This window comes from Ptychodera flava, chromosome 6 (assembly GCF_041260155.1).
Source record: "Ptychodera flava strain L36383 chromosome 6, AS_Pfla_20210202, whole genome shotgun sequence".
NCBI lineage: Eukaryota > Metazoa > Hemichordata > Enteropneusta > Ptychoderidae > Ptychodera > Ptychodera flava.
The window spans coordinates 36808783-36822821 of NC_091933.1; the positions used below are offsets into that span (position 1 = coordinate 36808783).

The 14039-nt window shown below is 36.7% G+C and overlaps 1 protein-coding gene across 17 annotated transcripts in view; it reads left to right on the plus strand.

Moving 5' to 3' along the window:
• Positions 1 to 52: 52 nt before the first annotated feature.
• Positions 53 to 14039, plus strand: part of LOC139135649 (dynein axonemal heavy chain 3-like) — a 121375-nt gene continuing 107388 nt past the window's right edge. For all 17 annotated transcript variants that reach the window (XM_070703154.1, XM_070703155.1, XM_070703164.1 and 14 more), the window contains exons 1-3: positions 53 to 437; positions 7404 to 7502; positions 12671 to 12842. In XM_070703154.1, the coding sequence (XP_070559255.1) occupies positions 423 to 437; positions 7404 to 7502; positions 12671 to 12842 (286 nt within the window). In that variant the 5' untranslated portion in view covers positions 53 to 422. The remainder of the gene's footprint in view (positions 438 to 7403; positions 7503 to 12670; positions 12843 to 14039) is intronic.

Genomic DNA, 14039 nt, shown 5'->3' on the forward strand with positions numbered 1-14039 from the left:
CGGTACCTGAGCAACAAGTGCGTCTCCAACGACCAGCTATTCACGGCAAGTCATTAATGACTGAGGTGACACTGACAGCAGAGAATTGCCTTCGCTCATAAATATTCATTAGCTTCGATCTCTTAGAAACCGTATCTACATATCCATGTGTACAGCGTACGGGCAGTACGCACACATATGTCCGTGCTGGGATAATATATATACGCGGTTTGCACTTGAAGTGAATGGTGTATCGGCCGACTATATTTGCAGTGAAACCATTATTTATACCTGGAATGCGGTAGCTTTATGAAACTAACGAAGAGAACCGTCCCTTTTCCGGCTAATCAGCCGGCGAGAAGATGATTAGCCGCAAGATAAGGGGAGCTTTTTACCCAAAGTTTCGATCGACAAGTGTTTGAGTGCAAGCTAAGCAATAGAGAATGACAAGCAAAGAGGTGAGTGGTATTAGTGCCACTGTACACAACTAAGTATGTAGGGCACTGTTTTACGCTGAAACCATACCCTGAATTGTCGAATTATGGCCGTGATCGGAACACGGGACGATCGGGACAGCGGATATAACCTACCCGTGCATGAAATCACCCATATCATCAGTAGTTAAAATAACAGTAAGCACACACGTCGGCCGTATAAGCCCAATGAACGGTCAATGTACGATGAGGGTCAGCTGTTGGTTAAGATTAAACTCTGACACTACTGGTATTCAAGGTGCTTCCATAGAGACTCTAGCTGCTTAGCTCTTTCGGAATCAGCCTTCACTGAACCATTTGCCTTAAGCGTTGTACAGTGAGTCTAACGGGAAACCAATATTTGGAATTTCATATCGCCCGAGAAGGTGTCTTTAGTGATCGAATCAAGTTTGTGGAGTACGGATCAATTATAGCCCTAAGACCCTCTCCATTTGGAACACAAAAAGACGTATTCACAACAATATAAATGTTTTCTTTAGCTTGTCTGCGTGCTCCAGTAAGCAAAGTCGTACATATTGGCTGCATTTCGGCTAGAGTACAGTAGTTATAGCCACTCCGTTGTCTTGTCTTGTCTCCAGTGTATTAATTTTAGGTGTGACTACGCATTGTCGACGAACTTCAGGTAGATCCGGCTGAAGATAAAAAAAAGTGGTTGAAAGCACATACCCTCGGACTGTGCTCAAAGGCACCATCGACGTTGACATATTTCAGTCGTTGAAATCACCGTGATTGAAATTGCATTTTTCGAGGAGAGAATCGCGTGGATAGTCGTAATACTCGGAGACCTACGCATTTTCAGGATACACAGTGTTGATAAAACACAGTGGTCCATTAGATTGACACCCACTAAACCATGCAGCATACGTCAATCGATTTGGTCACCAAACTTGTTATGCAAGCGTAACACACACAATTCTAATCCCACACGTCCCTGTTGTAATCTACCAGTTCGAAGGTGGTGAAGTGCCACACTCAACAGCTTGAGTGGTATTCTTTGGGTAGATTTTAATTTCATTCCGAGGTTTCAGTCTGCCAGTATCCTGACGTAGTTTTACTTTAACAGTTATCTTTGATCATTATCTTTATTTATACAGTCTAAGCATTGTTTGTTTGGGCTTGGAAGAGGTATATCTAGGAAGTTATATTCATGAAACACGAAAATAAATTTTACGTCATAAAATACAGATAAGATTGCATGAAATACGTGGGTAGCAGTGACCCCGGGCTCGCGGAGATGTCAGCTAGACTGAACGTACAGCTAGCTTCCACTCCGATTCGCATTATCGTTTATTTCTAAAAGTATGCCCGTTATTTCGTTATTTCGGTACATACATTAAGTCTTGCTGAGACCGGGGCGCAGGTTAGCAACAGTTATGCAATGTATCTCTTGGCTTTATCTGACAGAATCTTTCGAATTCATATCCCTGTGTCTTCACTCTGTACTCTGTGCAAAGCAGCATGCAGCTGATAAATCGCGCAGCATAGCGGATTTGAGAAGTGTGTTGAACCACCTTGTCGGTGTTGGACTTACACACAATAGCCTGTGGTGTGAACGATTAATGTAAATAAATAACGGGATAAATATTGCAGAGAGGCGTTGTTCCCTTATTTGTTTACATCCCCTGGGTTAAAAAGAAAGTGCGTTCTTACAGAGTGTCTCACGGTATGTGAGCACTGGATGAAAACGCGACCGCTTCACATTTCTTTTCCTGGTATCCTTGCAGGCTTTAGACATAATCCTTCTCAGCTCAGCCTTTCTCCGAGTCCTTACACCTTTGTTCACTTATCGACGCAAGATGACTGTGAGGAGCAACCTTTTGAAATTGGCGGGTAGCAGCAAAATATATGGTACAGCCTGTTATTGATAATCGCCGGCGATGGAATGTTAAAACCACTCGTAAACTATAAGGATAAAATGTCTTGCAAGCATTGTCGACACTAGTTGTCGGGGATACGTTTCAAAATAAAGTCATCATGCCGCAGATCGTCGTGAGAAAACCTGTACACAATAATATGAAACAAATTGTGCAGCGAGTAAAAAAGACGCACCTAGTACCCGACTATTCACTTGTAATTATGTTTCTGAAGTTGATAGAAATAAATTGGATTATTGCAGTTAACAGTTACTCCGCTCCCTCGCCTGGCTTAAATGAACTGAACAAAACTCGCGACTTGAAAGAAAAATCATATTAATGAGCAGGTTTTGTTGAATTTTATGCCTTTGTACTACTCCATTTGCACATCTGTAAATTAACGAGCTCTTCAAACAGAATTTCACGCCCATTAATGGTTACATGGTGAGTTTACAATTTTAATACCTCTAGATACTGCAACCATAATCGAAATAACTATGTGAATTAGTAATAGCAGTAGATAGAACATGGAATTCCCGGTATAACTGTGTGAATTAAAACCGTAGTAGATGAACAATTATAGATTTATCGGAATACCCCAGCTACTCTGTAAACCCGTTTTCGATGCATGGACACGTGAAAAGTATAAAATGCAAGGAATATCGATATCAACCTTTTGTACTGAACGAGGTACGCACTTATCACCTCGACTGTTATCCTTGTTGAGGTCGTTGCCTTAGCAACCGCGCACGACACAATTGGCCGCGTCTACATGATCAATGAGCGCAGTGGTGAATTTGCCGACACGCATCGAATAATTTACGTTCTCCGTCTCCATTATCATGTCTTTTCACCAGACGAGTAAGTGCTCATATTTAGTTCGACCAGCTACACCTGACAAAAAACGTTGTTGTTGTCTTGTTGCTAACACACCGCCTTAAAAATACCGGTTTTATTGTTATTTTCAATAGAACTGACTTCTAAAAAACCTAAATCCACTTTATCCAACGTCGCCCCTTTGTCTTTGCTGGCTTTATGGCATCTTTGTGTTACACAGGGCCACTTAGTATCAGACCGGCACTGTCTGACATATGAGACATTGTAAAAGTCAAAATAATCACAGAACACCAGCAAAGTCCCTGTTGTTATCCAATTAATCTTTTATGTGATTAGACAGATAGGCAACTAGACATATTACCATAGACACCAAGTCTGGTTTTTAAGGACTTCATTACAAAAGAAACACGACGTTTAAAAATGTTGCATTGTATTGTATATTTTGTAGAGTAACGTGACAGAACATGGATGTCATATACGACAGAGCATATTAAAAAGTACTAGACATAAAAAGTGCATTAGCACAACAGACTGGAACCATGGTGTCTCAGCTATATTTCCTCTTTAAAGTTTGAAAGCGCTGTAAAGCTAGGACTGGCTTATCTAGACAATGATTACCATGAAGATGTTGTAGGGTTATGGAAAACTTGAGTAGTTAAGATACATGATTAAGTGTGATTTGGAGGCGAATTACGACAGGCAAATCCACATACCTCATTCCCCTAGCGCCAATGGCTAAAAAGCATAAGTAGAGCCCTTCGGCCTTAAATGCCAATAGTAATATTATAATCTATGGAGAGAGACCAAGCACCATTTGTAGTCTGTATTGTGAATCACCAGACTGTTTCATGAAATACTTTTAGTGACTTTGTCCTTCGTGTGTTGTTCCGGCTCTCACTAATACTCATTGTTACATATTGGTTACTAACACAATAAGCATTGCTCACTCTGCTGCCATTGATACAGAAACAGCAGAAATACAGTCATTGAACAGAGTGCAGTTACAGTAAAACCACACAGCAACCACCTGTTGGATTCCTCCTTCACAAAAACTACTTAATTTATGTACATTTTCATTCACACACTACTGCACAGAACAAAGGAATCAAGCACATGTGAAGATAACCAATTGCAAAGCAACTATTTATCATCAAAGTATTAATAATACACTAATCATTTTTAAATAAATGTATTTGATTATTTCATGCAAAAATGTCAAACTCCAAGTATCTCTCTCAGTCCTAATGGATTTCCAGTGTGCAGTAGAAATTCTTCAATTCCTATCGGTAGCACATATTTTTCAGGGAGATACACATATGATTGTAAGGATATCAGATTGCCATTTTTTTCAAATTGTAGAGACAGAATGCTATGCTGATGTCTGGCACTGTCGTCACAACAAACTATTAATAAATAGTCTGACCATACTACATATGTAAGTGCACTCAATGACATGCTTATCTACAAATGCAATCCATCACAGTGTCAGAATATAAGGGAAACAACAAAGTCTATGCCACTGGTACTGGTGCATGTACAGCCTGAACGTAAGGGACAAAGTACTTCTCATAAACTAAATTCCACAGTCTCTCCTAGTGAGGGACACTTGACTATGTTTTATCAAAATGAATGAACAAGTTTAATAAATTTACATGTAGTTGAAAGGAATTACCACAGATTACAGTCATGTTTTGTACAGTAGCATAAAAAAATGTACATTTAAAACAAAACAAATAATGATAGCCTGCAAAGAGTTAGGCTGTCATTAAGATTTGAAAGAGAACTCTGTAATTACGGCCAAAACACTAATTGAAAAGATAATATCACTTTACATTTAATTAAAATAACAATATAATAATGGGGTTTTTTTTGAGTTCCAATAATGTATGCCAATCACTTGGCAACAAGTCAAACACATTCCTTCCATAACAATTTCTGTTTGATGATATACCATGCAACAATAAATTCAAATGTACTGACAGAAGTACATGAAGCCATCACAGATATGGTGTATGGCATCAATAATGCAAATATTAAATGTATTGTATGCATTATTCAACAATTGGAGAACCATAAACTACTGGTGTATATGTGAAGTTCATGAACTCCTGACACAACACTGAAGTTGAAACATGCCTAGTGATTGCCTGGTCTTTTATTGTACGAATATTGAGTAAGGTTTTTTTAAACCCTCTATTTACTTGACAAAATCTTGACGGCATGGTCTTCAGAGGGTCACTAAGGTACACATTTATCAATACATGGGGAAAAATTCCAATGAATTGTTCAAGAACAAGTAGTTTCGGCATGGTTTAATGAGAAAAGCTTGTAGTATATAGTGGATGTTGGCGCAGGCAATAGGGCCTTAACAACAACTTTTTACTACCTTTGTTATGGACACTCCTGCTCAACGTCATTGTATGAAGAGTGGATCTTGGGAAAACCATATCAACCCCTGCCAAGAACACACAAAACTCCCCTGAATTGTAATTACCCCACTGCATACAATATACTGACATGGTCTTTTCAACCAGGAGTACAATGGGTCCCAGTAGAATATGGTAAACAAAACTTTCACTCCAGCCACTTCACTGTATATGATGCATCCCAGCAGGATATGGTTCAATGTAACACAACTCAGGGGTCTTTTCACCAACCAACGGCCCATTAAAATACATTTAGAATATTCCCTAAACTACTGATACCTGCTCAGGAATTCAAACGATCGCTCTAGTAATGAAATCAGTGAATGCAAGGAGTCAAATGGTGTGTACACAGTGACTGAAGAGAAATGGAAAGGATATGTTCTGCCAATTTAGTTTTTTCAGACAAAAAAAGATCATGGCCAAGAAATCCTCGGCTTAAAAACTTTGAAGTATGAATTGATCTTTTGTTTAATTTAATAACCATGAAAATCCAACTAATTTATGTATTTCCTTATGTAAATCTGATCATATTTTATTTGGGATAAAAGTAAATGCTTAGTTATAGGTACTCTGGCAGGCAGCTGTGCTTTTAACAATGTACTTCTCTGAGAGTTGTTTTCTGTTTCTAATGCAGTAAAAACATGTCTGACACTGTTTGCAATTTACAAACTCATCGCCTTCATGCTGTAAGAATCCCATCGTCCCAATGGGAAATCTTTACGTGTTCACATCTGGTTGTTGGCTTTACATTAATTCATTACTGTCTGAGCTCAAGAAAATAAGGAAAACTAATTACGATTTTCTAACAACCAAAACCCATGAGAGACTGTGTTGGATCTATTTTTGAGCACCTGTAATGTCACAAGCTTCTATATACAGATGGGAGCTAGCTTGTGAAGTACATGTACATGTACAGAATAAATTGTGAAATGACACATCACTGTTGTAAAATTGTATGCTACGAGTACTGCATTAACAACATTTTATGACTAAAATATTGATCCACTTCTCAGATTCAAAAATAGTTATTTCAAATATGAATTACATGAAGTCAATATGGTGCTAATGCTGCCTTAATATATCTCAGCTGGTCTTTCTGTGTAGTTGCAATCAGTAAAATTTTGTATTTCCACTGAGAGTTACATTGTCATATTCAGACACTTATTGTATGAGCTGTATACTGTGCTTGTTGTCATAGAAACAAGGTTTTTGTGCATGGAACATTAGGATCAATCTACTCGCATTTTGACAGCTCATATTTTCAAACTATTAATTCCACCATTCTACCTGCTTCTACAACTGTATATAAGGACACTCACATACATTTATGCAGGTTTGGCTTTGCCAACTAATAAAATATTGAAAAAAAGGATTCTCTTTTGTAAACATTGCGTGGGAAAAATAAGGATCTTGATTTTTTCAACCATGTGGAAATATAACAATGTTATTTCACTGGAAACATTTGTCCAATCATTTGCTGAGCTCTACTTATTAAAGCTATTTTTGTTTAATATCCAGAGAACTCCAGTGTGATAGTGATAAATTGTGTTTGGCCTGTGATTGCCACAATTGGATAATGTAGACCATATTCACATTCACCACTATAACCCAACAAAACACATATATAAGCTCTTGCACCCATATTACTCACACATGTCACGCACCAAAAGCTATAGACGTACATTACAAATGTAAAGACATACAAATGTAAAGACATTACAAATGTACAGAGCTGTTCAGAAAATTCAGATCACACACAGCATGATTTCTGATCACTATGATGACTTCTGACCTGAATTCATTTTTTTCATCAGAATGCAGCTGTGCATCACTTTGCTGCCAGGCCCAATGACTTTGAATTACAACACCGTCCCAGCATCATATCACACCTGCCTCCACTAAGTGCTTCACAGGTGAGTGAAATTTTTTTCCTCAAATTACTTCTTGTGGTATTTATTAATGCAGTGAGATTTCATCACAGAATTCTGCATTGCAAATAAAATAACTGTAGATGAATTGTGCTTGCATGCATTCAAGGCACTTGTACAGTTAAGTTGCCTTATTGTGTGTTCATTGTACTTGTTGCTTGACTGCTATACAGTAGTGAATAAAAACAAAATGAACTGGTATGTTTGACATGACTGAAGCAATCACTTTGTAAATGAGGATTAATTCGATAAGCTACCAGCTTCATTGCAAATGAAAGTGTGATCTATTGTCCTCATTCAAGAATGAAATAGTCAATAAATCAACACTGTAAGTGCAATGCAGAAAGAAGAGCTTAATTTATAATAGATTTTGGATTGTACAAATATCAGCTGACATGTTGATCCTAGGAATCAAATACAGCAATCCAGCTTAATGCTACTGGTTAGTGCAGCGACTCCATGAGAACATCAAATGCATAGGTTTCCTGCTGATTCACCTCCATCTTTTAACACAGAGATGTGAAAAGTCTCCCTCACCATTGTCATCTAACCAAGTAGAAACAGCCACACAATAGCTTGCTTAAAAATCAATGAAACATTTATCAGTAATGAATGGCCCAGCAGTCACCATTATTGAGCGCAGTGTGTCTCTCTTGTCTCAGACTCCCATTCTGCATATATTGTGTCCATTTAATATCTTGTTTAGGCACATAAAACAACTCTCAGTGGGAAGTCCATACCATTGTATTAAACTTTAATGATTACTTAGCCAAATTACCTTCAGGTAAAAAGTTAACTATATCCTGTTTCTGTCGGAGGCCAAATGAGTCAAAAGCTTCCCAAGGACTGTGTTTCTACTGCAATGTTACTCACTGGTAAATAATTCACAGATAGACAGGTTGTATAATTTACCTACATGCTGTCTGCACACTTTGATGAGTTGATTTGCATTGCCAGAATTGCTTTGATTTGCTTCGCCATCTTGAATAATGGCACATTTATTAAATTTTATCCTTCTGAATATTTGATTCTCCTGCTGGGCTTGTCATCTTGTGAAGTGAAGATGTAAATCATGCATTGAGAGTGTCACTTCAAATTATAGCATGTGTACGCCTTGAAGCTGGATAATGCATTGCTTTCATATTCATTAAATGGAAACATGTCATACCAATCAATCCTGATAAATGGGAGCTAAATAGATCAATGTATTAAAATAACTACTTCTAGCAAAGCTTGATAAACAAACGAAAAATAAAAGAATAAATGAATAAATTAGTATATTCAAAGTATTTTCCTGTATATAATGTAGATAATAATAAAATAGGGCTATAAATGTGTAACAGCCACTGTTTGAAGGTAATCATATGATTATAGGGAATTAATTATTTGAATATCTGAATGGCAGCCATTTGGGTTTGTAAATCTTAAAGAGCATATGAGAATTAAGAAAAGCATTGTCAGTGACAAAATAGTCAATGTACAGCGAGCTATATGAGAAACAAATTTGCAAACAGACAAAATAAAATATATGGCCTGGAGAGTCATGTCATTATTCTTTTTCAAATTTGAATTCAAAAGGAAGCAGCACTGCCTATGTTTAATAATTTTAAGTAATTGTAAATTCCAATTTAAGTAACTTGTTACTCTCAAAAATGCTCTTGATTCCCATTGAAAATGGCAGGAGTACTATATTCTGTTATGTTGACTTCGGAAAAGACAAAATGTCTCCAATTAATGTACAATACTGGATATTGAAATACAATTGTGAATTTTTTTGTTTTCTTTTCAATATTCAAAAAGCAAAACTAAACTTAAAAACTTCAACAAGTGACTCTTCGTAATAGCTGATCAGTAACTGATTTTGGAATGCCTAAAGTTGGACTCAATGGAAGGTAATCCTAACAATGCTTCCTGCAATGCTCCCACAAAGGAGGTTGCAATGATGAATAGCCCACTGCTTTGCTTTTGTCATCAATCAGGTATCAGCCCATACAATAATGCCCTGATCATCGTTGCATTGATGTTGCCCTACAGAAAAGACGCCTCCATCCATTTGCAGAAAAATGTTGGGAGATCATTATAGAATGAACATTGTGTTGACAGTACCCACCACAGTGATTGAGTGGAAACTATTCTTCCATTCAGGGAGTCTGCATGTGTTGTGTGTGTACAGTTCTATTCACACAGTATCCAAAATTTTTTCTGTGGCAGAGAATGAAAACATATTATCAAAGTCCAATAGTTCCTATTATGTTGACAACTCTTTGCCTGTCATAAGATCAAGGCAAATGACTACTTTGGTCTATCAACACTTCATTCTTGCCATAGTTGTTTGTAACTTTCAGGTATCACTAGAACCTAGGAGGTTTAAAATGCAGACTTGAGATATTTTCCTGCCATTGTTGTCCAATTCTTAGGGGCTTGCCAAAATACACTGCCCATTGAATAGGAGACAAAAACGAAAAGAGAAAACACTGCCCGGAACAACAATTGATCGAAAAACAGGTCTGCCCTTTCTGTAACTGAACCTTTCCAAAAATATCTCATGGCAAATACCAAATTACAATGAAATCTGAACTGTCCTATGTAAATGTTTGTACATTTCTTTTGGTTCTATGTTTTGAAAAATTCCACAAGAATATCAATAAGGATACAATAATAATTCTGTCCATATTTTAGAGAAAACCATAATGTGAAGCTAGTCATGCCATTCTGTTATACGATCAATTCATGCAGTAATTCTGATTGTGTTGGTCACCGTCATTTTTGCAGCACCATACGTATCTGTAAGTGAGAATCTTGCAAACCATATTGAGGATGCAGGTCTCTGAACCACTGAGTCCTCAATCATGATGATAATTGATGAAACAAAATACCACATCATTTAATTGTTCAGTCAAATACACTTACTGATATCTATGCGATGGAAATAAATTATGTAATGTCTTGAAAAAATATTGACTGTCTGCAGGGATAGCCGTGGTCAAGCTTCCAGAATCTGTCTGTGTATTGTGGTCTGTCCTTCAGTTTAAGATAAAAAATGAATGATAAAAAAAGTTTAAAAAATTAATTACATTGGCATTTGATTATAAATTGGTTCCATTTGGATTTCAGTATTACAATGTCTGTAAATTGTCACAAAGCAGAAATACTAGTAATTGTTAATTGCCATTCAGAATTCAGCATGAGTTAATTACCAAGCATCCCTTTTAAAATTAAATCATCAATTCCATTATCATCCAGACATGCGTATAATACAGCATGTCTTTATGACAAAAATACCACTGACAGTATTTCATTAAAATCAGAACTTTCCAAATAATGTTACTGCTATCACTTCCTGTGGTTCTATAAAGTATTACGGAGGTCACAATGTGTACTAGCTAATATGAAGCACAGCTAGTGTATTCTCTAAATATTTGTTGATGAAAGGTACTCGTGAGCTATTTCTTCCAATGGGTGCATATCTACTTGAATATTTGGCCCATTGTTCACTAATCTGCCAGTGATATGTGTTTCTATGGTACCTGCTGTATCTCACTGTGGTGTCTAACTATTGCAGTATCACTGTCATCGTTCTATTGCTAGGAAAAGGATTGCATTCTTTAAATCACATAATTTTTATGCCTGAACACTTGAAGGACCTCTCAGCAACAGGCCATAATGCACATTATATGTGTTGACATTTCCAAGCTTAACTTGGAGAAAAAGGTATCACCAAAAGAAGCCAATAGAAATATCACGCATATGACATATAGCAAGCAAATTAAACAATGGAATCTTTTTCAGATTAGGTGATCTTTACTGAATATTTGATGATATGTCGTATAATTGCCGGACTTCCTAGCCTTTTCTCTTGAGGTTCACAAAAATGTGGGGTTAGAGTGTACAAAATCTGACATTACACTGATACAAGAATAGCTGTGTTGTTTAACAGCGGTTGCAGAGCAACCTGTATTTGCCAAGACTTTGTGTCAACATCATGGATGTATGCCATTTACATGTGAATTGCTTGTGGCTAGTGCACAGTTGTAATGTCAACCTCAACTGTACTCCAAAAATACCTATTAGTGTGAATTTCTGGGCAACAAAGTGAACAGTATTGTTCATTACGGCATTTAGGTGATCTTGACTCCACTAGCACAATAGCAAACAATTCAGAACAAAGGCACAGTGGTGCACCATGAAAACTGTCTGATAAAAGATAAGCTTGGTGTGAAGTTACAGTCCAAAGTATTGTTACTAAATTGGTATAGTTTTTTTATTGAAGACTTCCAAAAGGGTACAACTCACTGTCCCCAATCTAACTTTGATGATCGAGCTAATGATCAAGTCTTGGCTTCCTCACCTGAGCAAGAACTTGCCACCTGTGCAAAAACTTTCCACTGAAAGTCAAAGGCTCCATTCCATAGGAACTGTGGTGTTTATGTTGCACAGCAGCAAATCTAAGTCCCCGCCCATAGCTGCCAAATGCAAACACAAAGGTCAAATATATTGAAGATAACTGTTTAATTAAGATCCTACAAAGAAAACATCAAGAAAAAGTGTGAACTTTTACCCAGTATCAGAAGCTATTCAAAATCCATTTTCAGTCTTATAATTACTGGTAAAGCAATAAAAGTCTACATTGCATATTGCATATCCTGTACCTCAGGATCTTGAATTATACTGCTTGCAGCATTAGCAGTTATTTGGCCTGCTAATCAAATATAGAAAATATAATCAGGAGTAATAATAAGGAGTGCGACTAGAGAAAAATGTAAGGTCAGTCTTATTTTACTGTAAATTGACAAGATGATAAACATCTAATGACTATTGATTTACAAAGAAGTATTTATAGATATGTTTGGATTTTCATGGGTTGTGATTAACATCGTCAAATGAGTGCACTCAAACAGATATTGCTTGCAGGTACATAAAAGAAGTTTATGAACGTGTATTTGAATGCCTCTAAACATCAAAATGTTTTACTGTGCTTTCCATTCATGAAGCCAACTAAAATAATTACTTTTATATGTGTCTACATTGTAACAATCATTTTAACAAGGATTGTTTCATAAAATTGAGAAAACTAGGTACAAGTAGGAGGTGGATGTAAACAGTCAATTGAAGAGTGTTTTCTAAATGTGTTGTTCTACTTGTTCTTTTGAAAGCCTGCATTCAGTGAAAAGCCCAAAATACTCCAGCGCGGTTCATGGACCCAAGCTGCGCCATTCAAGGAACAGAAATTTTGTCGTCATGTAAGTGATTCCATTGGAAATAATTACAGTCCAACAGCAAGAAATCTTACTACATCCTACATTTATGAGATAACCAGGAAACTTGGTAAGTCATCATTTCTGTCTCTTTTGTTTTAATTACATTGTGTTTAAAACTAACTTTCAGTGAACACACACAGGCACACTTATAACTCATATCAAACTCTGAACTCAGCATTTTCCTTTCTTGAAAACCATAAAAGTCGTTACTGTTGTAAGTTCAAGTTGTATGCACAATTCTGCTCTCGGTAAGGGCTCAATGAATACCAACGATCATATTTACTAGCAAGCTCTTAACCTTAGAGTACTAGCTTTGCTAAAAAGATCCTTTATATAAATCTCTAAAAGTTTTTATTCTATTCTGACATTTGTGTTAACTCTATCATAAGAGATTATATTCATCTATTGAAATTGCTCACATTCACACAATTAAACTTTATATTTAGTAGACAGAACAGATATCAATTCATTGCACATTAAATTCTTACTCTTCATATCAAGTCATTCAATCCCTCTAATAAAGTGGATAAAATAAAAAGGGTTACAATGGCAACCAATGCAAACACAACCTCCCTAAATGAATACATCCCCTGCAAAAATAGAGTATTATTGTAAAATAAAAGTGGTGTACACATGAACACATTTAAACTAGTGAAATGGGATTTTTTTCATAATGGACCTACAAGCTACATGTGTATTTCGGCTACGGGTTAATGCATGAAGGATGTACCAGAATTCACAACAGTTCAGTTGTTCAATTGAGATGTCGTATGAACTACATACATGGACCCTGACTGTAAAATCGAATCTTGGGTATCTTTCTTGGTGCATCCTTTCCACCGACATCGTGACCTCACCCAGCTTCCCAGCGGCCTGGCCTGAAGTTTAACTTTGATTACACTTGCTTCACTGCTATGGGATAATGGTGAATAATTAATATACCGGTACAGTACCGGTATACTGCAGCTACATTGCCTCTCATGACACACATGAGGAAATTATTGCCACCTGGGTTTGACGTGACATTCAAAATCAGTGTTTAAATGTTTGAGCAAACTATTACTTCACGTTTGACTGCCGACAGTCGTGAGCGAAAAAACAATGCAGACGACAACTTATCACATTAACTTTTCAATTCAATATTGTATAGTTTGTAGACAGCTTATTCGTCAGATGGTATTTTGTTTGCAGACACTTTTTGATTGAGTGAATGATAAAAGTTCTATTAAGTTTTATAATTATCAAATTCCCTAGCACATTGCTA